This window comes from Cyclopterus lumpus, chromosome 5, assembly GCF_009769545.1.
Source record: "Cyclopterus lumpus isolate fCycLum1 chromosome 5, fCycLum1.pri, whole genome shotgun sequence".
Classification (NCBI taxonomy): domain Eukaryota; kingdom Metazoa; phylum Chordata; class Actinopteri; order Perciformes; family Cyclopteridae; genus Cyclopterus; species Cyclopterus lumpus.
In genome coordinates, this window is record NC_046970.1 from 4,817,166 (window position 1) to 4,841,735 (window position 24,570).

Genomic DNA, 24,570 nt, shown 5'->3' on the forward strand with positions numbered 1-24,570 from the left:
TAGGCCGGCTGAATCAAAGCAGCCGTTTCTCTGTCTGTGTGATGATGCCATTCTGACAGAGAGGCAGAAATTCAAACCGCAGCCACCTGAGGTTTAGGCGCCGCTGAGTGTGCCACCCCCACACTGAGCCACATTAAGAATCCACTCCTCAAACCCGCTGGAGCCTCGATGTCACGACTGAATCTCTACCTTCTTTTCTTTTTTTTCCCCTCCACTGACCATTTCAGAACATTACAGTATTTCTCACGGCCCCCAAGCGGTGCTTGTGAAGTCTGTCTGGAAGCCTCCTGATCCAGTTTGAGAATGTTTGACCCATCTGCGTGCCAAATAATGCAACTTGACGTTGGCTCCAAAAGCCATGGCCAACAGCTCGTGGCCAACGAACCAATGCAGAGAAAACGTCAGCTTGTTTGTGGTCCTATGAAATGTAGACGTGACCACACCATTCACCGCGGGGAAAGAAACCGGTGTTTACCAGCTCGTAGGCCTACTCTGATAAAAGCGCAATAACTGACACACTTGGGAGTCGAACCACGTCTTGGTGTTTTTTCTTCTCTCTTTTTTTTTTTGAGGAGGCGTGAGAAATATCTCAACCAAAAGGCAGCAGAAAAACCAACTGGCATTTCGACAAATTAAAAAAAAAAATGTAAAAAAAGATGGCGGCATGCCGCCCTCGCATTCATTCACAGGCAGCGGCGCTCTCCCGGAGCACGCGGGCGAGGGGTTCGTCGAGCGGGCAGCGACTCGAGGCGACGGTGTGAGGAACGAGGCGCCCTGAACGTGTCACAGCATTCAGAAGCAGCAGGAGGACTCGGCGTGCATTCGGAATTGGGGGGCAGGCAAAGCCTTTGGCCTGGGACACTAAACAGCACCCTCTATTGGATGACACGGGGATTGCCCCAGTCTGAGAGCCGTCTGTGAACTTTTCAATACGCACCCGAGAAAAAAAACTCTCGACTTGGATTAAAAGAGAAACTCCTGCCTGATAATAACTGCCTGAAGGATTTGGTGTATTTCTCCTTTTAATCCCGTCAGTGTCACCAAGTGTGTCCGACACTGAAGCCCCCACGACTCGGGACAATTAGTTGGATTTGGTACGCACTGACCACGGATCCATTTAAAGGGTCTTCTCTTGATAGTTACTTTACTGACTAGTTTGATCAAAGGCTTCACTTTACTCACTGCAGCTATCGCTATACACGCATAGATACTAACTAATAACTACCAACATCCATTTTTTTAAATAAAAAAATAATTCTGGAAAAAATATTTGGAATGCGAAGAATAGCGATGCACTTTCTATGAAACGCACTGCAGGGTGTTTTCTTTCACTTTTAATTGAATTGGTGTTCGCTTTCTCGTGGAGGCTGGAGGCGGCTGCTGATCGCACAACGACCCGGTTGGTGTATTTTACCTTTTCTTAACTGGTGCACCCTGCTAATAAGAGTCCCGTCCCCCGGGGCTGCAGACGCAGAAGGCGGTGAAGATATCATTTGAGGCCCGGAGGGAAGAACAACAACAACATTATCTGCAAGTGCAGTAATGACGTTGTAAAGCGAGGGGTGACCCCCCAGCAGGGGTCCGACGTCTCTTCAAAAGTCTGTGGACCCTTCCGGGCCACCGTCCACACGTCATGAAGCTGCAGTCAGATTAAGTCATTCCGTGTCGAGCCCTGTTTAAAATCCCTCCTGACCTGGTATTTGTTTCCCCGGAGACAAAGTCTTCAAAGCGGCGCGGCGTGGATTAATGCAGTCTTTCTTTTATTTCCTTCGGGACTCTGGGCAAATGTCAGCAGTGAAGGCAGATATTGGGGGCTTCATTTATTCTGCCCTCTGTTTGATGCCCAGAGCGCCATGACAGATGGCAGCCAGGCCTCCACGCGAGCGCTCACTTTCTCCTAGTACTGTTCCCATCGTTCCTTTGCCCTGTCAATCCCCCCCCTCCCATCTTTGTTTTCGAGAGAGCTTGCTAAACAGAGTATTCCACTTTTTAAAAAGCACTTGGCTTTAAGATTTAATGATTGGCAAGTGGTGCTCTGGAGCTGCATTTTGGCATCTGTTCGCACCTTCATGCATCGCTCCATATTAATACACCGGTACATGCTGTCAACAATTAGTACGCAGTGTGGAATTTGGCCACAGCAGAGGTTTCAAAATAGAAAAGCGGTGGTACCAAAGCAAGACGCTTGCGTCAAAAAGCCTGAATGTGATTGGTCGGCAGGAAAAGCACAGGTGTCACTAACGCTGGAGGGCCGTGGGAAAAGCAAGCGAGACCACCACGCATAAAAATGTTAACATTTATTGCCGTTTCTGAATACCGCACTGAAAGCAGAAGCATTCAGAGTATACACAGAAATTATACAATTATATATGGTTTCACAAAGGCAGTGAACACATACTGTATTACAATCTACAAAAATCTACTTTACAGAAATTTAAAATTCTAAATATCAAAAAGTACAGCTGCAGAAACAGGTGTAGAACTGGAACCAGAGACTGCTCCGGACATCGGTCGGTGAAACAACATGGTGACATCACGATACAAAGAAAAGCAGAAGTCATCTTTGTATTTACAGCTGGTTTTGTAAACTACAACTGGCAGACGAAACCAAAAAAGAAAAGAAAAAGAAAAAAAAACATACTCCAAAGTAACTAATTTAATTGATCATATAAATTATGGTGGTTTTATGCATCCAAAATATATCATTTTACAGAAGACGCCTCAACAAGGTAGCATGTCATTGTATTGTTAGTGTATCAATGCAAAACAAAATATGGTTAAAATAATTATAAGGACATAAGGGGAAGAAGAAAAAAAAAAAAGTCTCCCATCTCATAAGGATAGAGAATTCTCATTTAAAACACGTTCTCAACAGCCTGGTGGAACTTGGTGGAGTAATAAGAATATAGCGGTGGTGGGTTGTCGCGTTCGGGTCGCTGCTTGACTAAGTTCAGTCAGGAACAGAAATGGTGGTGGTCGCTCATATCGCTAACCATTTCATAAATAATCAGGGGCTGTTGTGGCTGTTCTGACCCTGGCAGTGTGGTACACCGGGCGTAATGTTGACTGCCTTGTCACAGTGTCCACATGGTTGAGTGAGTGGTAGAAGAAAAAAAGAACCAGACCACCCCAGCATCCGAACAACCCCACTGAATGTAAAAATTTAAAAAAAAAAAAAAAAAAAAAGAATCCAGCCAAGAAACTCAAAACTGCTGAAACCAACCCCTTTTAAAAAGGGAAACTTTAAAACAGAGGATAATAAGATCAATAAAATATTCCAGTTAAAAAGAAAGAAAACTTCAAATGAAAATTTATTTGTATGCCCACATCAATGCCAGGTAGCCATTTTGGAGGAGTGTCCAAAAGTGGGACGAGGCGTCTGTCCTGTGTACGAGGTATAGTTGTCCTCATTCCCAGTGACAGTCAAGCTGGATTCAAGGACAAGCTGGTTCATGGTCACACATGGCTGCAGGGGGGTGGGGGGTGAGAGGGGGGCATTCAGTCTAGTCCTGCTCCATGGGCTCCTCAGTGGTCCCAGTGTTCAAGGTGGCACTTTCCATGGCGCCCTCTGTAGGAGGTTCAGACGTACTGCTGGAGGGAGCGAGCGCTACGTCTTCTCTGGTTGCTTCTGCACTCTCCTCTATGCTACAGCTGCTACCACTGCTGCTGCTGCTGCTGCTGCTGCTGCTACTACTGCTGCTGCTGCTGCTGCTGCTGCTGCTGACTGGGTCACTGTTGCTCTCCTCGCTGTCCCTGCTGGTCTCGGGGCTCTCCAGGACGCCTGCAGGTGCCTGCTGCTCCGTCTGATCCATGTCAGTGCCCTCCTCCTGGGAGCCGCATGGCACCTCCCTCTCGGCCTGCTCAGCCTCCGGACCGGAGCCCGCACACACCTCGGCCTGCGTGCTGCTTGTTGGTTCTGTGGTGCAAAAGACGGGATGACAGAGTATGTTTTGAGTTTAAAAGTATCAAATTCAACCCATTTAAAGAAAAGAATATCATAAGGAAATCACAAGACTGGCGAGTAATACGACACTTCAACATCTTAAGCCGGAAGATTGTTTGAGGGGAGGGATGGGGCGATCTTTGAAGAATGATCTATTGTTCCCAGTGATTTTTTGCTTGAAATGCCCATTTCGACAAAGCACATAACTCAACCTTGTGTAAAACATATGTTGTGTTCACTGTAAAAAAGGTGACAGCACCCCACTACTACATGAGGAATTACAAAAGGTAGTTTGAAATAAGATGCTCATGTAAAAAGATTTAACAAAATTATATGATTTTTCAAAATCATCAAAAAGAAAAACATTGGGAGGCTCCATGTCCATAGTTGTCGGCCTGGCACACGGTCAGTTTGATACGTTCAGGAGTTAACACGGGACTAAAACTAATGCAGGCTAATAAACAGTCCTCCAATCGAAAGGTTACAATATTCAGTTTTTGTTCAATCCGTTTCAGAGATGTGTTGAAACAACTATGATCATTTTGGAGGCTGCAGTTTGTGGTGCTGTGGAACTGTAAATCCAAAAACAGGTGTTTTTGCTATCTAGACTCCCCACATTGATATAAATGGGGTGGACACATTATAGAAACAAATGTCAGTAGAACACACCTGTAGCTAACAAACTGGCATCAAACTGGAGTGTAATGTGCCAAATAAAACAAGCGCAGTCGCCAAGTCCCTCAAGTTTTCCCATTACCTACCCAAGTGAACTCAGCTTTTTTTTTTTTAAAGAAGAGTGCACAAACAGCCCACACCATAATTTCCCCTCAGTAGCACAAAGCGCATTGCAAACAAACCAATTAAAAACAACAACACTACCTTGGTCCTCAGCGGCAGCCGCACTGCTGGAGGCTTCGTTCTCCTTGCTGTACCCAGCCTTCTCCTCCTCCTCGTCCTCCTGGACCATGGCTTCTGCCTCTTTTGAGAGGCAGGCGGTGCTCGAAGGCCTCAGCGCGTCTGCCTCCTGATCTTCCTCGTCCTCCTCGTCATCCTCGTCGTCCTCGTCGTCCTTGCTGAACTTGAGTCTCTTCACTTCCTGGTGCTCGGCTTCCATGTCCTCTTCCTCGTCCTCTTGGTGTTTGTTCTTCACTGAGCTCCCCAGGGAACCCCCCGATGCTGAAACCTCGCTGGCGAACGAAGGAAAGGCAGGAGATACAAATGGGCTTCCAGTGGGTTCACGTCGAACACGGAAAAAATAGATTTTCTGCCGACATACCTGGAGTCTTTGTCGTCATCGTCGTCATCTTCTTGCTCCGTGTTGAGGTCTTTGTCGTCTGTGCTGTCTGGCAGGCCATTGGCTGCTAGTGAGTTGGCCAGAGACACCTTCGGTCGGTTCAGCGGCCGGGGAGTTCCAGGACCGTTCACTTTCCTAAGAATAGTTTTTTCAGGGAAAATCAGGGAAACGGAATGAATTTTTTTGTTTTTTTCTTTACAATAATGAAAAATAAGATCTTTTAATGTATTTTAGAGTCAAGGGCCAAATATGTCCCCAACACAACCTCTCTGTAAAAGCAGATGTGTTCCCAGGAAGCATCACTCCATTCATTCTGTTGACAGCACTGCAGCCATTTTTTCTGCACGAACAAGTAAAAAAGAAAAAAAAAAAACGTTAAAACAGGATTCTCAAAATATTCAGTCATTTAGTTTATTCTTTAAAAAAAAGATTAATTTGGACGTGACACTTACTCCGAGGTTGGGTGAACACAGCTTACCACCATTACATTCTGGACAGAAACAAGAATTCCCAAATGAGTGATAAACGTAAGAAAAAATCCAAAGAAACAGCCACGATGATTGGGACATACCTTCTCCACGCCCCGAAGGAACTTATCAGTTCCTGTGTAGTTCCTCTTGGGTTCTGTGAGCAGCTCGCACAAGCGCTGGATCGTAAATGGAATTCTAAAATTAAGGGGAAAAGGAGACAGAATGAATATGGAGGGAATCTAAAATGTGTGATTTAGGTGGTCTTCTATACTAATTTGCACATTTGGTAAATGTGGTAAGAACTCAGGGATAGCTGGGAGTTGTTGTGCATCAACATCACTAGAAAAGGGAAAAATATATCATTGTATATTTCTGTAGCATGACTACAAGATTGTTGTCAAATAATTGCATTTGTGATCATTTACACCCATAAAACATGTCACTCAATTACATCTAACTTTAGTCTGGTGATTATTTCCTTGGTTTATCACATGGTCTATAAAATGTTGAAAGCATTCAAATATCCATCACGAGTTCTCAGAGCCAAATGTGTCTTCTTCAAATTAATTGTTATGCACAACCAACGCTCCCAAAACCCAGGGATTCTCAATTTACCTTCATAAAATAAAGAAAAGACGCAAACCCTCACTTTGAATAGGTAGGAAGCAGGATATTTTTTAAAAATTAATTAATTCATCCGCATTGCCGTTGAATATTTATCAAAAATCTCATTGAGTAAATATGTTATGAAACCACCAATGTCAATAGAGGTATTTGGTCAAAATTATCTGCATAAAGAAAACTCATACTTTTGGAAGCCCTCAGGGCGCACCACGTGTCAGGAACAACCAATCACAGCCAGCCGATCTCTTTTCTTTCTTCAGTAAATATCAGTCCATGGCAGAAGTTAATCATTTTAGTGAGCTGTAGAATCTGTTCTTGCTTCACCCTTTCCATCCAAAGACATCACAACATCTGGTTGAAAGGTCAACCAAATCTAGCAGCAAAGCCACTGTGAGGGATTTACTGTGCTGGAAAAATCTATGTTCTCTTCATTTAGACTTTGTTTAAATTTAGTCAGTGAGGTTTACTGCTGAAATAAACCATGTTGTCATCATAGCAGCGCCCAGGTTTTGGTTGGTTAGTAACAGCAGGAGTGCAATCACCCAAGCACCTTGGATAAAAAGGATGCACAGCTAGTGTTTTCCACGTGTTTGTAGACGGAAGATTTGAACAGCCTCTTACACTTTTTTTTTTTTTTACCGTCTTTGGTCGGCATATCAAAAACATATTTATCAAAATGGTTCCGAGCAACCTCACAATGAGGTTTTCTCTTGTATTACATCACCATCATTGCAGTGGGACAAAATGTGTCAGTGGATAGATTTTTGTCACACGTGAATCATTATGTTTGCATTATCACTAACACATTGCGAGAACAAAAAAAACGCAGCCACACTGTGCAATTTTACAGTAGACCCACATGATGGAAGAATGTAATAATAATCATGTTGTAGAATAGATATATCTGTGTTGCAAATTGGGTGAGCGGGACTAGAGGACACCTATCCACGGCGTGCATTAATCACATGGAACTAGACACTTTTTATCTGGCCACTATTATAGTCCAACGGATACGTGCTATTTCACCTACCCATTGTAACCCTTCACAATCTTCAGGATTCTCTCCTTCATATCTTCAAATGGAATTGATTCCACGTTGGGATTTGCGAGACCTCTTTGCTCAGGTGCCGAGGAGCTAAAGTCATCCATCACCATCTCCAATTTAAACAGGAAGTAGTTCTTAAATTGAGACCATTGAACCCTGGAGGAAAACGGTAAGCAGAATATGGAACCCCCATTAGCATACAGGTACAAAAAAAACTGTTTGGGGCGGGTAAAAGCATGCAATGATTGCATCTCACATAGGCCATGAAAAACGTGTTAATCACGAAGTGGCTTACAAAATTAACAACACTTCAGAAAAAATGAAATCCTGCTTATTCTGCATTAACATTTCAGCTGGAACGCACATTTAGAAAAGGTTATGAAAACAGTTATATCGTGAATCATAACAGCAGTATTATGTTTTGTAGTATTGCAGTGACGTTAGTAAAGCTGTGTTCACTTACATGGTCTCTCCAGTCTTGGCAATATGACATAGAAACTGCTCCAGAAGAGGAGACGACTCCGACTTTGCTTTCTTCTCAAAATCTGAGGAGAGAAAAACAAAAAACACACACCGACATTACGTTGTGTACGAGCCTGCTCAGAGGAGGACAGGCTTTGATTTAACCTCCAGTTGTGATAACTCGGTTATAAGGCGTCAGTATTCTGGCGAGCTGCACTAAAAAAAGCTCGTTAGCGGGTTTTTGTGGCGACAACATTGTCCATTTAACGCGAGCTATCTACACAACGTAACGTTAGCGGGCTAGCGGGTGCTCCCTGTCTCGGTTAATAGCTAGCTGGAACTAGCTCAAGTGTAGCGCACTGGCTAGCATGTGAAGTTAGCCGGCACAACCAGCGGTCTACCGATTAGCCGGTGACACCGGACAGCTATTTCACCCCGGCCAATAACGTCCGCCAGCAGATTCAAATATTATTATCGAGAGGCAAATACAAAGAGGTTCGCCAGCACGGGGGAAGAGGAGCGTCATGTTTTAGTGCGCTTTCCTCCCCGGCTCATGAATTGGAACGAGCGGACCCATTTCCGTGAAAGCCGCTCGTACAGTTAGCGTTAGCTGTTCGCGAGTAGCCGCTAGCTAGCTGACGTTAGCTTGTTAGCTAGAATCCGTTTGCTTTCGCATAATACAGCGCCTTCGGGGAGCCACGCGCACGCGGTCTCGAGAAACACCGAATATATCGAAGTGAGCAGAAGTGACCTCTGAGCGCCTCTTGAAGCGAGTCAATTTCCATCACGCCGTCGCTCTCTGTCCGTCTAGTGGATGTAAGAAGCAGGCTGCCGTTTAGCTGCTGCTAACGAAGCTAAGACCTCACAGGCAAAGAGGAGGGAGCATTTTAATATGGCGCCGTGAGGTCACTGCCTGTTCAGCAACAGATAAGGCACCGCAACGGCAAGAGCAACATCATGATGGAACAATAAAATAAGATAACATAATCGATTCGAAAAAAACGAAACAATATAGCAATATATGTATATTTATTATGAGGTATGATTCATATATCCATTATGGGGTATATATATCTGACTAAAAACAAATATAAAATAAATAAACATCTAAAAGATATAACCTATATGTATATTGCAACAAATTAAAACATACAACATGATACTGTGGCAGATATTGTAACATTCAACGTTGTGCTTTCCTGATACAAACGGAGCACATAGTATGCAAGCGGTATGGCAATAGTCAATTACTAACCAACAATAAGGATTTTGACAGATTAAATGTCATCAGTTGAAAGAAATATGCACGTTTCAGGCTGCAGAGAAAAACAGTCTACCAACTCTATGTTACGGTTCAGAAGCTCTTCAGGCAGGAGTGGTCCAGATGTTTCCCTGAAGCACTGTATGAACTGAAAGATGGTTTCAGGGTCTTAACAAAAAATGTGCGTACAGAAGACAACTGTATGCACATTAGTGAACTTTTGGCTGGATCTGCCGAGTTGGCCGTCGGGCTGACACACGGTAACACGGTACATTTGGAAAGACAAGAGGAGCTACAAGAAGAGTGAGTGGAGAGAGGGGATGGTGCACAGGAAGACCAAGGGGTCCCGGCCAGTCTGGGGGGTTGGTGCTGGGATTCTACAGAGCACTTTCTTGCATCGCATATTGAATGAAAGGATCACAGCCATAATTCAACAACCCTTCATTTAAAGTAAATGTCATGCCATGAATAATACATCAAATAAAAGAATAGAAGGACAAATGTGCACTCGGTGGAGTACATATCTCTGCCAGGGTTTTTTTGTCCCTGAATTCAGGTCCATTTATATGGCAAATCTGTGAATGCAACTGTACTAAATAACTGTGTCTCTGGCCAATGCGTCCTTTTTCAATTAATTATTCAACACAGTTTCTTCTGCATATCAACAGTCGGGTTGAAGACGTGCACGTTCGAAAGAGTTCCACGCAGCTCCTTGAAGATTTGCGAATCCCTTGAATCTTCCCTCTTCGCTTAAGGGCTAAAGGGGAGCCTTGTAAGTTATAAATTAGTTTGGAATCACAGTTTAATCACAGTTTACCTACACTCAGATACCCTTTAGGGTACAACACATAAATAAAATCAAGCAAATTAAGTTAAGCTTTACAAACAGAGATCACATTAAAACAATGGAATAAGAGTCACCCCCAGAGAGACTTCTTAAAATAACATATTACTCCAATTTAACCCAAGCCTTTTTGTTTTGTTCGTGGTTTGGTTGAGTTATTTATAAATGTTACTCATATAAAAAGTGTAAAAATGTGCCATGGACTCTCTTGTCTGGAAGACTATGAACCAAAACATCGCAATAAAGTACTAAACTAAATGTGTGACGTTCAAGTTCTGTGGAGTCCTTGGCCTTCTCAACGCGTTATCTCAGTGGGCAGACCGTACCCTTCAAGCCAAGGTCACGGCCAGGTGAGGAGTTAGTACGGGACTCAGGACGGGCCGCTGGGCCAGTTGGGGGTCTGGGATGAGGACACTTGTCCACTTGACCTTCGGCTGGTCCATCTGAGGGTTTAAAAACAAAGACAACCCTCAGACCACTGTTCCACCTCAATGACTTTCTCTCGTCCCAAAGTGAATTAACAGTACCACAATACAGTAGCACTTCAATGAAAGTCAATGTCATGCAATAAATAATACAAGTGCAATACAAAGTGTTTGCAGTTAAAAAACAAACATTTCTTTCAGTGTTACTATTGCAGAAACATTCTCTCGTTATCATTCGACACATCGAGCCCATCGCCACACAGTGAGCCCTGATGTAGTTGTGTTTGTACAGAATAGTTTATACTGTAACATTTCGGAGAATTCTGACAGAATGTCAAATGACACCTGGACTGATATTCAGAATAATAGTTTGTATTCATAATGTAAACAAGCATATAAAGTGGGCTTCCGAGAGATCAAAAGATTGATTCTAAACATTAGTGTGTGCATACGTGTCCAGTAGGTAGTATCAGAGCTCAATGTATGCCAGACTTTGCTCAACAATATGTTCATTTTGAGCTCTCTTGTGGATTACCAAATGCTCTTTTTGTCAGTGGTTTCACATGCGCCCTTCTGCTGCTTCCTGTGTGTGCACGAGGACATGCAACTGACCCCCTTTTGAGCAACATTGTGTGTGAAACTAGCCAATACAGCCTATTGCTACATAATCATATTGCTACATCACACCATGTCATGGTTTGTGTTGGCCTTACCTTACTGCATAACGCACCCGTGAGAAGAATGCCTTTCACCCGTTCTGCATACCGTTGGAACATTTACATTGCCATGAATTCTCCTGCATACACATAAAACGAGACTCGGCACATTGCATCGATTTATTTAGAAAAGACGTGGTGGCTGCGCAGCCAAGTCCAGTTTCCGGGTCAAATGACACATTTAGATCATTACACTACATTGAAAGTAATGCTGGTAAAAACATCTCTCTCTCTCACACACACACTCTCTCACACACACGCACTTTTGGTTCCAGTCTCAATGTCATTCTGAAAGTGCATTTTAACATTCGGCTCTTGAACATGAAATTCCACATTTTCCTCGTTTTGTGCTGTAATGTTGAATACTGACGGTGGCATTTGGCAACTCACGCCGAGCTCGCGGTTCAAGTTATTTGCCGGTAAAACGTTCACATGATTGTAGAGGCGCGGGGGATTTATTAATGTGTAAACCTCGGTGGACGTAAATAATTATTTTAGCTTTTAGCCCACACTTGAGATGTCTTAATAAAAAATAATAATAACAACATTCTTCCAATAGTCTCATACATTTCAAAACTGGGACATGAACATTTTGAGACGGCAATAAGGCAACACCTATTCTACGGCATCACTGACCAGCACTGTATGCTTCTCTGTGTACATTGGCTTATTACCCCACACCAATGTTTCACAAGACCAAATCCAGGACGTGGCATGTGTCGAATATACACAGCAAACACCCACACAGAGCACCCACAGTTCGGTCTGGTGAGACGGCGGCGTGACACACGATCCACGGCCAGGACCGGCCGATTAAAAACAGAGAGTCCACGTCCGTGTCTCTCAGCTTATTTGTGCGGCTTGACGCGTCGGACCACTTTCTCCTCGAACACCTTCCGCATGGTCTTCTCGATCTGCTTGAGGAAGACCTGGGGAATCCGACCGCACAGGGTGTTGACCGTGTCCAGGAACTTGGTCTGGATGGGGTAGAACAGCGACTGGAACATGTTGTCCTCGAAGGGATACTGCAGGAAAAGAGTCAATGTCCTGTGTCAGTTCTGATCCAAATGCTATTTCAGTTTGATGGGTTTTTAAATGGGACATATCACGGGCTAAATGGTGTTTACAAATTCCATCAGCAGGGCTGGGGTGGGGTGTGTGTGTGGGTGGGTGGGGGGGGGTGGGGGTGGGGTTCTGTATTAATCATAAATTATGACCCGGCTCGTCTTTAAGAGGCTTATCTCCGCGGAGCAGGGAGGGGAACTGACTCTGCAGCCGGAGAAAACAAATTCTAAATAATAAAAAAAAATGCAGAAAAAAATGACCCAGATTGTTTAATACAAGCAATAGAGAATTTGTACCACAGAGAAAAATGTTCAAAGCTGCTCTTTTCTTTTTTAAGCTGAAGGCCTTAAAAGGAACAGTGCAGCATTTTGGGAAATATGCTTCTTTAATAACCTTAAGAGTCAGGTGAAAAGATCAATATCAGTTTATGGGAGGTGGATTGTTCTCTCTAACACCCTCTCTCTCCCCCCCCCTTTCCAGTCTTTGCGCTATGCTAGGCTAGGACTGTAATCACGGAGTTAACATTTGTATTGAGCTTTTACATGCCTTTATTTACACAGTAAAAAGGGAGTATTTATCAAAATCCTTCTCTGATGCGGAGTGTATTCGCTCCTCTACAAGCTAGCTATATTCACAATAACGAGTTAAAGAGGCTAGGTAGGAAAACCGTTGTCTAGGTCCTACCGCTGCAGCCACATAATAACTTGACCTTTCCCTAATAAACCATTAACAAATCAAAGCATGTTATAAGCTAAGTAGGGCTTATTACTTGAACATAACTGTCGGCGTTAACGATGGCGAACACCAGGACCCTGGGACAGACGCACCTGAAGGAAGGGCAGCCATCGTTAGCATGATTAGGTACACCTGTGTTTTTCAGCTGTAACGCGGTGTGAAACGCTCCATTATCTCACTTACACGTTTTTGCTCGTGCATATAAAAAATACATTCATGTCATAAATGCACGTAGATGTTTTCTATCCAAGTTCATATTTGGTTTTGAGGACCAAATGAACTTTTATACATTTGTTTTATTTCTCCTACAACTGATTAGAATAGTTTGAGTGACCAGATCCGGTTTGACCACAGAACTGTGAATCAACCCCACATTGTCTCAGTACAACGGGAATACTCACTTCCCGTATTGCGTCGTAGACCACTTTGAACGCCGGCTGCTTGTCGTCGTGATACACTCCACGGTTGCCGTGGAGGATGGACACGCCCTCCTCTTCCGCCCCTTTACAGTTACTCCCGTACATACAGTGATCTGGCCTGTAGTTCCACTGGCACGGAAATATGAAGAGACACTCTGGGGGGGGGGAAAGAACAAAACAAACAACCACGACAACACATCATTGCCATGTAGTACACCAAACACTGTATCTCATGTAAATACGACACTAGGACACAGTGAGGACAGTAACTTTATATAGATAGCTAGTCCGGAACTACGGTATAGATCCTCAAATTTACATGGGAATTATGTACATTTGAAAAAAAACCAACTCTTTAGAAGCTTTTCCTGGTTGCACAACAAGCAGGAAAAATTAAAAGGAATCAAAACTATGCTTATGGACCAACTTGAAATCGAAAACTCCCCCGGAGATCGCGGAGAGCTCAAAGCTGCACCGTGTAAGACAAACACTTCATCGGCTGTGCCAGCTCAACCGCCTCTCCGAGCGCTTTACGCCGGCATCTGGCCCAACAGCTGGAGCTCAGTCTGCTGCCGAGGTCGGACGTTGCCTGCAGCCACGCGGCCGCCTACGTTGCTTGCCAACCCAGATTCATGACGTAGACCGGTTCATCAACAGCGAAATAAGATGCCATTGATGTTGAACATGTTGAATTCAAGATGTGTAGTTGGATGTTGTGGTGGAGCCTTCAATGGAGCATCTTGACGCCTCTTTAGATGGGTACATGATGTGTTCTGTGATCACTGTAGAAGACATGAATACGGCAAAAAAAATATATATACCTGGGTTGTAGTGGAAGATAATGTTGAGGAGGTCCTGGTCTCCCCAGGTGATGTGGTTCTTGTACTTCTGGTAGAGTGGATGTAGAATATCCTCCCATGAGAGGCCACTGGGGATCATGCTGTTCTGAAATACCAACAGCAACTTTCACTCGCAAACAGCTTCAGAGAAATCTTTTCTTTTTTTTTCTTTCTCTTTCCAAAAAAACATCATCAAAGGAGAAGCACATTTACATTCCCGCTTCCATTTGCAATCTGCTGGCAGCAGAAAGAGCCAAAGAGCTGCTAAATTGAGATCTGAGGGCAGCAGTCTGCTTCAATAGCGGCCCACTCGCAGCACTGTGACTTGTGCCTCAAAGAAAATAACCCGTAAGAATGCAAAAAAGTGAAAATCACAGATCACGTTGGCGTTTCTTTTTCATTAAGAAGTATTATTATAGTTTTTTTTTTTTACACTGATCAGAGTGCGAGGAAATAGGGCTATGCTTACTTTGAACATCGTGCTGCGGATCCTTGTGAGGTTCATCAGCATTACGCCGGAGTTGACCCCCGTGACTCCGTAGAAAGGGTGGCGCGCAAAGCGGCTGTACCAACCAATCTTTGGGACCTCGTGCTCCGGGGCCATCGCGGCCAGCTGGGTGGCGTTGAAGGACTTCAGGAGGTCCCAGATGTCGTCCATGGGTCGCAGGAACAGCACGTCAGTGTCCACGTAGAGTAGCGAGTCCACGTCCTTCAGGATGACCTGGGAGGACACGGTTGCGTTCATTGTTGGAATATTCACGAGTTTAGACGTTACTACGTCCGTGATGGTGGTTCTTACCACGTTGACACCGTTAGGTGCACCTGCTCTTTGGCATATACAGCTCCCTCTTCCAGACCGCAACTCGCATATTAATAAAACATAAAACTATAAATTATGCATTAAGCATCAAGAGGTTCGGATCAGATCAACGTGATGTCTGGGGAGTGGAATTCAACAGCAAACTAAACCCTGAAGATTCAATAATTTAATAAAACTCCCAACTTACTATTGAACTATAGTTCAACTTTTAATAATTCCACCTAGTTCAGATTATAGGTTTCAGAGTATTAATAATAATGGTGTGATAGGATCTGTGGAAAAATTCACATATCAAAGTTGTGGGTTGCAGTGGGAGGAGGAAGAAGAGGAAGAGGAGAAGAAGAAGAAGAAGAAGAAGAAGAAGAAGAAGAAGAAGAAAAATAAGAAAAATAATCCACAGTCTGCTAACAATAAGATGAATTCAAGATGAGACTGAGTTCCCGTCTCCACTGATGAACTCTGCCGTCTATGTGCGGCAGACAAACCCCCGCCTCCGCCAGTTCGGCTGACAGAAGATTTCCCCCTTCAGATCGGAGAAACTTTTGAGAGTTTAAACTATATTCATACAGCCGAAGTGACTTCTCAGACATATTGTAGCTATAGTTAATTCACTGGCAGCCGGGGGAGAACCGTGGACTCAAAAGCAGAACCCGTGGCATTGGCTAGAACACCTGAAGTTACGGTGGGTTACACTCGGGGATCCACTACACAGGTTGTGGATCCCCGAGTGTAACCCACTCCGATGTAACCCACCGGAGAGCATGGTGCAAAAGGAGGGTAACAGACCTACCTCAAGAGCAGATGGAATTGGATTTTAATTTTTCAGCGTTAACTGCCAAAACATCAGTGGAAGGACGGGACGGTACAAACTCAGGATGGACCGATCCAGCCGTTCCATATTTCAGACTATCCATAGAGGCTACGCGGTTTTGAAATGGTATTCCCAATAAAGCGAAGAGTGAATGTTCATTGATTGCCTCGGAGCCAGAGTATTTACTAATGGATCCGTCTGACCTGCAGCATCTTCATTACACGGCAAGTAAGCTTATTAAGTTATTTCAATGGACACCGGCAGAAAAAGAAAAATCAATGGCCGTCACTCGATGAAAGTATCTGGAGACTGCTTGTTAAGTAAATGCTGCAGGAAAAAAAAAAAGTGTGAAGTTGTCAATAATCACAGTAATGAATGAACTATAACCATGCGCTGTGCTAAAACCAAAAAGGGGAGGGGGGGGCTGTTTAAGTATGGATTCATAATATATTAAGTGATGCAGGCTTACGGGGAGGAAGAGTCTCTGTGCAGCACAGGGCTTGAAGAGCTTCTTCCACTCGTCGGCGTTCCCCACAGAGAAGGTGATGGGGTAGATCCGGTGCTGGAACTTGGTGGAGATGGAGCGGGGCCACCGTTTCAGCTGTAAGTAAGGCGGCACATTTTAGACAGGAGGAACTGTCTGCGAAAAGGTGGCGTAAGGGAAAAAAGGTGCGTTGGGAGAAACAGCCACTGTTAACAGACTATTCCGAAAGCCAATCTCTCTCGCTTTAAAAAAAACGCCACGTGTCGCCGTGCGGATTCGGCAACGAGCGCACGCAGCCGCCAGCTGTTTGTTTGATTAAAACGCTCCAGCCTAAACAAGTGACGGCACCCTTTGGCAGCGGTTGTGCCGAGATTATGGACAAACACATCTCCCCCGACACATGTTCACCATGTCTTTTTACACTGCGGCCAGACGTACGCTCGTTGCTGTGCATACCCAGCATATGTGCCCTATTATTTAGCACAACTCCCTGTTGCCCACGAGGAGATTTCTTTTCTTCTTTTATTAAAACACATGGCAATGATTCCCCGCTGCACACGACGGCGAGCACACAGGTTTAGGGTTCGGATTCAAAAGCTGTTTCTGTTCCATTTCTAGTCGCGATGTTAATAGACTGCGAGTTACCATATCAGTGGAGCTAATCGAAATCCCGCCAGGCACTTCTGTAAAGGTGACTTTGAAGTGATGCATGGTGCTGGAGAAAAAAGAAAAGGCGCAGGGTGTCTTGGTGATATACGACTCCCTGGCCTTGAGATAAAAGGGTTATATGTCTGTACTAGAGGGAGTCAGAGTTAAAACTGCTCTGATCTTGATATCATATATAACAAAGAGAGAGAGGGGCTGTGGGGGTTAAAGTGGGCTGGATTATATGAGAAGTCTCACTAAAGAAGTGCACAAAGAAAACAAACCAAAAAGAGTGGCGCTTATAGCAAAAAAAGTCTCCGCGGTGCCACATTCAATCTATTTTGTAAAAAACCCGACACTGTAGATATTCTCACCCTCTCTTCGAACTGCGGGGCCAACGTGTCCTCTGCAAAAATGTGAAACGTGATCCTCTTGAGGCTGAACAAGAGGGCCGATTTGACCATGGCGAGGGTCTCATCCAGACGATTCCCACAGGCCACCACGGCCAGGTGCATGACCTCCTCCACCCGCTTGCGCTTGGTCACAGGTCGGGCCGCGTTATTCCGCCGTTTACTGGTAAACACATGCAAAAAGACAGGGATGAAAAAGACTATTACAAGGAAAACGGAAACGCAAATGCACAATCGATTATTTAAACTGAACACAGTTCCATGAGAGTATGTTTTCAAAGCAACAATAAGGATAGAGAGATACAAATGGACCCCATTCAGTGAACAAATGATGCAGCCTACAACAATGTTTGCAGATGTAAATGGGGCCAAGGGGAAAGTGGAGGAGGTTTGGATCACCGATTACACAAACCTTGTTTCCTTCACTCGTCACTTGCACTGTATATATTGGCCTGCGGCACAGCAGTGCATGTGAAGAGCAAAAGGAAACGTTCAAAGTCAAATAACCGAAAGAGAAACTGTAATTCAACACCTGTAAACTCTACTATAGTACTACTACTAAGTAGAGTTGACCAACATGGAATTTTGGAAAACTCTGATTGGTTTAAGCCACCGAACAATGAGAGTTGGAAGCAATACTCACACCAACAGGCCCATGAACATTTTTACATGAAAATCCACAAAACTATATATCAATTCAGCAGTTATTAACCTCTTGCGACTTACAGTTCCCTTTCCACTCTACCAAAACATAGTCTTTATCTGCTTCACTGCAGCGCTATCATGCTTGTAATAAAGATAATACTCACAGTTTTTTTTCTGGTTGCATAAATCCATCAAATAGAAAATGATGCGTTGCGCAACGCTTACACACTAGTCTTTGTAACTCAGCCTGACATTTTTCAATGACATCATAATAACTGACAATTTTTGTTTATGGTATTTGAACAAATCTCAGCTGCTCGTCGTGGAACTCTAGACTCAGTGATAGAATAAAAGGATAGAAGTAGGGCTGACCTACTTGAGTTTTATAACTATAAACTATATTGTGATTGCAATTTAAAAAGCAATGATTTTATGAACAAAAAGACATTTCTATACCGGCTTGAGCTAATGTTAGCTTGAGTTAACAAACGGACAAAACCAGCTGCTTCACAGAGAGCAGAGGTGTTACAGTTAAAAAGGTTTAAAACAATGACATTTTGAGCTTCTAAGTTTGACTGGAAGTAATAACTACTCTCAACTATCTGCTGCTGCTGGTCAACAGCTACCGTTCTTGCTAGCAAACAAGAAAATAACAACGCAGCCCCTTTATCCAATGGTGGAAAGAAAGTAGCATGCGGAAAGAAATACTACAATTTATGTTAGCTACGGCTAACTAGCCGGTTGCTAGTCAACTTAGCAGGCAAAAATAAATCTTTCTCTAGGCTTGTTAGAACATTGCTAATGATGCTAGTTACACGGTTTAGCCTCAACGTAAAATGAGACACTGGAAATTCTGCACAATAGTTCAGAGGATAACGATAAATGCTGAAACATAATGTTACAGTAGCATAAGGATAAAAAAGAGTTATTCAGCAAAACGGTTGAATTAGGTTTGCTAAGGCTAGCCACCATAAGCCACTGGTCACACCAGGTTAAAGAGCAGCATAAACAAATCTGTCCATGGACACCCAGCAAATACATCTGTTAAAAACACTTCCGCTTGTGACCAAATCCATCCCGGCTCTCCTCACTCGTCAACATGTCCACTGTCGGACAGTAATGGCATGGACACGCCGGAAGCACAGACATTTATTTTGCACTCTGAGAATCAAGACAGGAGAAACAAAGCGAAGCGTTCCAGGAAATAGCAGATCATCACTTTCGTCCTCCTTGTCAGAGAGACGAGGTGAGAAATCTGGGATTTTTTCTTCTCAAAGACATCTTCATATATTGTCACACACACACACACACACACACACACACACACACACACACACACACACACACACACACACACACACACACACACACACACACACACACACACACACACACACACACACACACACACACACACACACACACACACACACACACACTTTTGTAGCTCTGTTGAGTTCCCACCGGACTTTGTTCTTCTGTGCTCAAAGGCAAGGAGGTCCTTTATCTGATGTAAAAGATGTGCTCTTTCTGCAGAGCTAGTAGTGTTGTTGTGTTAAAATACACCCAGCAGTGCAGAGTGTCTCCCTCTATGATACGGAAACATGTGTACAATGGGGGAGCCTGAAGCGGGGGGCCGACATCGTCTACTTGTCCTCCACGTACACACACTCCATGGGGCTGGCTGTGATAACAGCATGTTCAACATAAGTGTTGTCATAGCCAGGAGACTGGCACATGGGGAAAAAAAAGGGAGCATGAAGCGTTATTTTGGGAAAACAGTGGCTGTTAAATCGTTTTTCCATCAAAGACTGTGCGTTCCGAACAGCGTGCATCTCCTTGGAGCCTGGAGGGAAGCAGCCATAAAACTGGATGGGAAGAGTGAAGGGTGAAATTTGACAGGTGGGTGTTTTGCAGGGCGGCCTCCGAGCGTGACACTTCGTTTTCTGCATGGTTGAGGGACAATGATGAACCGCAGATTAGGGTGAAACGAGAAAAGGTGCTGAGAAATCTTGTCCGCTGCGCTTCAAAGGCCGTTGCTCTGGCAAGGTTGTCGAACACACATTCCAAATTCTCCCGCAGGAAAAAAGCAATCCATATCTACCGACACAGCGGGGTGTGATTACGTCGCACTTAGTCATGCAAAAATAAAATGCCCTTGAAAACGGATTTCTGCAGGAAAATTGGACAGACCAAAAAAAAGAAAAAAAACACAAATTCCTTTTTTGCATTGGGCACAGATGATGTTTTGTGTCATGGCACCGATCCCCACATCTGGGAGCAGTCAACAACAAATTGAGAAGAAGAAAAAAAGAACAGAGGAGGTACAAACAGATTGAATTCATTACTGGCTGCAGAGTGAGAACATGAGGAACCCTCTGCCTGACTACAAAGCACCACAGCCAACCCTTTGAAATTATGTCAGGGGAGGGCGGGAGCAGCATCTTTGAAGATAAAGTTGAAGAATTGGAGTAAAGAGTACAGAATACACCAAAGAACACATTGAAGGCATTTAATTAGTCAGCATATTACTGGGTCATTTGGTGGACTTGTATTCAGCATGTTCACTTTGGTTTGAGCCAGTTTGAAGACTGAAGAATCTGAACATGTCCCCCATTATTCCCTTCCTCTATAGGGGTATTCCGCTTTCTGTAAATGCAATGCCACATGTCAGTGAAAGCCATGGGTGCTTCTTCAGGCCGATTCGCGACTTGGACTCAAAGCTAAAACCTTCAGGTGACGCAGTTTTCATTCCCGTGGCCCTTCAGGGGGTCCAGCTGAACGCCGTGAAACCACAAATCCCTCCAACTCTTTACTCAGCCAAGAAGTGCTCATTAAACTTGATGACATTGTATACACGCTTTAAAAAATAAGGATCATTGAAATATGCAACCTGATGGTGTTGACCATCAGGCACTGAATCAATGTACTGTACAAAGCCTGTTGTAACTTTCTCATAGACTTGTATACAACCAGACTTCTTTTTGCAACCGGAGGAGTCGCCCCCTGATGGCCATTAGAGAGAATGCAAGTTTAAGACACTGGCTTCCCTTTTTCTAACTAAATTGGCGCCTGTACTGAATACGAATACACTAGAATTATATCTGCATCGAAGCACAACCATGGCATGTGTACCAAGAGGCGAGTTACACCGGGGAAAGCGCGGGTAGTGACACCGTGCTTTGTCAACTAGTCGACCAATCAATGATCAGTTTCAACACTTGCTGGACCCGTAACGGCCTTCTACGGTCTTAAATCCTGCTCCTCAGAAACAGATCTACCCGAGGCACGTCCTCCTACCATTCTATTTCCTCCCTCCACACACCCGCTATGACTCATTCACTTAGTAGATTAAAAGTGAGTTAGCCAGTCTAACAGGCCGATCTAACTGCCCCTGATGAGGCTCACACAGCACCCCCACCCCTCAATTCCCCCCGACAGTCACTCCCCTCCAACCGCCATGTCGGGCTGCACAGGCAAGCGTGGAGATTTCAAAACACTCCCGGCAGAGAGAGCGTTCAGTCATGCGAGATGACATTTTTATAGCTATGCATAATGCCGCGGCGAGAGAGCGACTTCTTTACTGCGAGGGGCACCGCTGAACTCTATTTGAAGTGACAAGACCAGGGGATTTGTTTCCACACAAAGTATCTGCGCCCATCTAGTCCTGCAGATGCAGGGTCCTTAATTCAATGTAACGAAGCAGATGGAGGAGGGGGGGCAGCACACATCTGTATTATTATGCATGTGAAACACAACACTGAAGGTGATCGACAGGTCAGAGTGAAGGGATGTGCATCTTGGAAGGTAAAGCCCCCGTCCCCCCCTGTTGTATTACACGTCACAGGTGTGGATGTCTATTAGGGCTGCAACCGACACGTTTTCATGAGCAATTTTGTATGTGTTTTTCCGCCAATCAATCAACTGTTCGGAGTATAAAATACTTGAAAGTAATGGGAATTTCCCAGAGCCGTCAAATTGCTTGTTTTAGTCCGACAAACAATCCAAAAAACCAAAGATTGCCAATTTAAACCTGTTTTTTAAGCAGCAAAATCACATATTTGGGAATCTGCAACCTGCAAGTGTTTTGCTAACTCTGTCATTACACTATTAAATTAATCAGCTAAAGATGTTTGGCTCAAAATCAGTATGATCTGCGAACCCCCCCATTCCTCCCCTACGGGAAGCATGCGGTTTATGTAAGGTGTCTCTCTGGTGGGGCAGATCTCCTATTTTAGGCCACAGGAAGTAGTGTGATGCGTCAAGAGGAAATAATACGATTGGAAGAAGAAAAAAAAAACACTCGGGATGTTTGTCTACAAAGCACGCCGCACAGGAAATCTGCCTGCTGCTCAGATCCGCAGATGAATGGAGCGTTGGAGGCAAAGATCCACACCGATACGATCCGTTTGATTCAGAGGCCACAGTGGACCACCTTAAAAATCGATCATTCAGCTCTACGTGTTGGACTTATTATCTCTATGATACACTTTAACAGAGCTTTAACATTCACTTCTGCATTCATTTTCTGCCGAGGCTTGTGTGCGCGTTGCTAGAAAGCTACACCCTATTGTTCGGATTCCTCTGGCTTTTCTACTGCCAAATATCTGATTAGCACACGCAATTAAATGGGGGAACGTTTTGGGGGTCTTTTTGGAGGCTTTGGCCAGCTGCTCTGGCCAGTTTTCTCCCTAATCTCAGACGTCAGTCTTGAGCGCTTTCCAAACCTGGTGGCGTTTTCTATTTTTTCCTTTTTGGAGGACACCGGTGACCCCTTCCACCCCATCTCCCTTATCAGTGCCGAGCACACATGGAGGAGCGTGGTTTCTGGGAGGACGCAAAAGGTCCTTTTCTCAAAACGTAACGCCTTGATGGCTTTTATCTAGCGAACAGCGTCCCGAAACCTCCCGCCAGGCTTCTGGAGTAGAATACATAGTACTGGCTGGTATCTCCACGACCACGTTGTGGCATTGCTGGCGTTCAGCCCAGGTGGGAGTTGGGGGAGGAACTGTAAGGGATGTGAGAGGCTGGAATTAGAAAGCTGGAAGACATAGTAAAAAAAAAAAAAAATGCTCCCATTCTTGAACAGAAATAGCAACGGACAAACTCTGCTTTTTGTCTAAATTTAAAAAGGATAGAACTAAAAATCAGATCGTCTGGCATCTTGCGGTTTTTATTTTGGCGTCCAGAGAGGAAAAGAAAATCCCACCTGACATGCTTTTCCACTCCCACGTTGTTTTTGGCAGACTTTGAAGAGATAAACAGTCATTTCCAGTCAATATCTCACCAGTGCGACTATGTTAGCAGGCCACCTAAAACCAGTCTGTGCTCATTTGTATTACTTATTAATTGCAATTGGGTTCTTTCAAGGTGACCTTTACCCCCTTCAGCACAGCAGATGACAGAATTAAAAAGGCCTAAAAACAACAACGAGTCAAATTATCAAGATTTAGAGGTCAGCTCACTATTACTCTCTGTTGTGTGCAGTGGTCCTCTCTGCCAACCACATTAGTCATGGTCTCTATACTCACATTTTCAGCCCAGACATGTGAGCACCCCCGGATTGCAACAGCCTGATTCACAGTGCAATAACAATATTTTTTTTAAGTAATGTTTAAAACATACTGCCAGTAAAAAATGCAGCCTGGCAGCAGATATGGCCGTATGCATGTGTCCCTTGACAGATCAGGCTATTGTGGAGCCGGCGTCCTTGAGCACAATGTGGGCCGTTCTGATGCAGGGAGCCCGTCTGATCCACAGCCCCGAATAAACGCGTGACTCCCCCCCCCCCCCCACGGAAAGGAAAGACGAGATTAAAAGAGAGACACCAAAAAGTAGTTGGCGAGTGCACGAACGGAAACGGGCTCGTCCCGGGGCTGCGTAAGCAAAGACACCCTAAACTACCCCTCACCTCTTGGCGTTCACATTCACATTCACGCCGGCCCCCGTGTTGATCGCCCTGCCCTCTTTTCGTCCCCCGGGAGGTTCCTTCGCACGCGCGCCGTATCCTCCGGCGGGCCGTTTCTTCTTCTTAAACTTCGCCGCAACATCGCGCCCGGGCTCCGGCGGCGACCGGGAAGAGACCCCGTCCTCCTCCGCCGCAGCCGCCTCTTCCCCCTCCTCCTCCCGGGCAACTTCTTTCCGCAGCGGATCGTCCGCGGCGTTGCCTCCCAAAAAGTACAAAAGTAGGAAAACTCCGAAACACACGGCGATCACAACTACTTTGCAGTGGATCCGCATGGCGAGGGCGACTTGTTGCGGCTGGAAGAGGCAGACGGGACCCCGCTCATGTCTGCGGGCGAGGGAGCGCGGCCCGAGTTGACATTGTGTTACCGCTCCCCGCTCGCATTCTTCTGCAGATGATGATGATGATGGAGAGCGGAGAGGAGCCTCTGCGTGTCCACGGAGGATTACACAGCGGAGGCGTGGCTCCTCTCCGCCTTACCGTAATCACGGTCGTACTACCGCACCGTCATGTTGCAATCGCTATGTAAGGTGGTTGAAATGTGTCTCCGTAAAAGAAAGATTGAACTGTTGGCACAGCAAGTTTCACAAGAGACGTTAATAAATAAATAAAAGTTACAACGGTTTGTATTTGTAAAGCAATATCTGT

General features: G+C 44.7%; 2 protein-coding genes across 3 annotated transcripts; both read right to left on the reverse strand.

Annotated features, from left to right (window-relative positions):
* Positions 1–2,282: 2,282 nt before the first annotated feature.
* Positions 2,283–8,740, reverse strand: ppp4r2b (protein phosphatase 4, regulatory subunit 2b). The gene is made up of 9 exons (XM_034533146.1): positions 8,590–8,740; positions 7,840–7,921; positions 7,362–7,532; positions 5,809–5,902; positions 5,690–5,727; positions 5,503–5,577; positions 5,220–5,372; positions 4,823–5,130; positions 2,283–3,916 (listed from the first exon to the last, which is right to left on the reverse strand). Exons 1-9 carry the CDS (start codon positions 8,621–8,623, stop codon positions 3,504–3,506), a joined length of 1,368 nt encoding a protein of 455 aa, XP_034389037.1. The 5' UTR covers positions 8,624–8,740; the 3' UTR covers positions 2,283–3,503.
* A 2,450-nt stretch (positions 8,741–11,190) lies between these two features.
* On the reverse strand, positions 11,191–24,367 carry gxylt2 (glucoside xylosyltransferase 2). Of its 2 annotated transcripts, XM_034532204.1 has the most exons (8): positions 23,869–23,983; positions 22,685–22,965; positions 17,277–17,475; positions 16,243–16,374; positions 14,612–14,863; positions 14,125–14,248; positions 13,286–13,458; positions 11,191–12,109 (listed from the first exon to the last, which is right to left on the reverse strand). In XM_034532204.1, exons 2-8 carry the CDS (start codon positions 22,741–22,743, stop codon positions 11,933–11,935), a joined length of 1,116 nt encoding a protein of 371 aa, XP_034388095.1. In that variant the 5' UTR covers positions 22,744–22,965; positions 23,869–23,983; the 3' UTR covers positions 11,191–11,932. The 2 variants fall into 2 exon arrangements, with proteins under 2 accessions (XP_034388095.1, XP_034388093.1); XM_034532202.1 differs by lacking the exon at positions 22,685–22,965 and having other exon boundaries at positions 23,869–24,367.
* Positions 24,368–24,570: the final 203 nt, after the last annotated feature.

Excerpts from the sequence above, each read along its gene's own strand:
- ppp4r2b (XM_034533146.1), bottom strand. The coding sequence starts at position 8,623 with ATGGAAATTGACTCGCTTCAAGAGGCGCTCAGAG. Across the intron at positions 7,533-7,839 it reads GCCAAGACTGGAGAGACCAT|GGTTCAATGGTCTCAATTTA; the intron begins GTAAGTGAACAC and ends GTTTTCCTCCAG. Across the intron at positions 5,578-5,689 it reads TGTGTTCACCCAACCTCGGA|AAAAAATGGCTGCAGTGCTG; the intron begins GTAAGTGTCACG and ends TTGTTCGTGCAG.
- gxylt2 (XM_034532202.1), bottom strand. The coding sequence starts at position 24,197 with ATGCGGATCCACTGCAAAGTAGTTGTGATCGCCGTGTGTTTCGGAGTT. Across the intron at positions 16,375-17,276 it reads CCCCGCAGTTCGAAGAGAGG|CTGAAACGGTGGCCCCGCTC; the intron begins GTGAGAATATCT and ends CCTTACTTACAG. Across the intron at positions 13,459-14,124 it reads TATCTTCCACTACAACCCAG|AGTGTCTCTTCATATTTCCG; the intron begins GTATATATATTT and ends CCCCCCCCCCAG.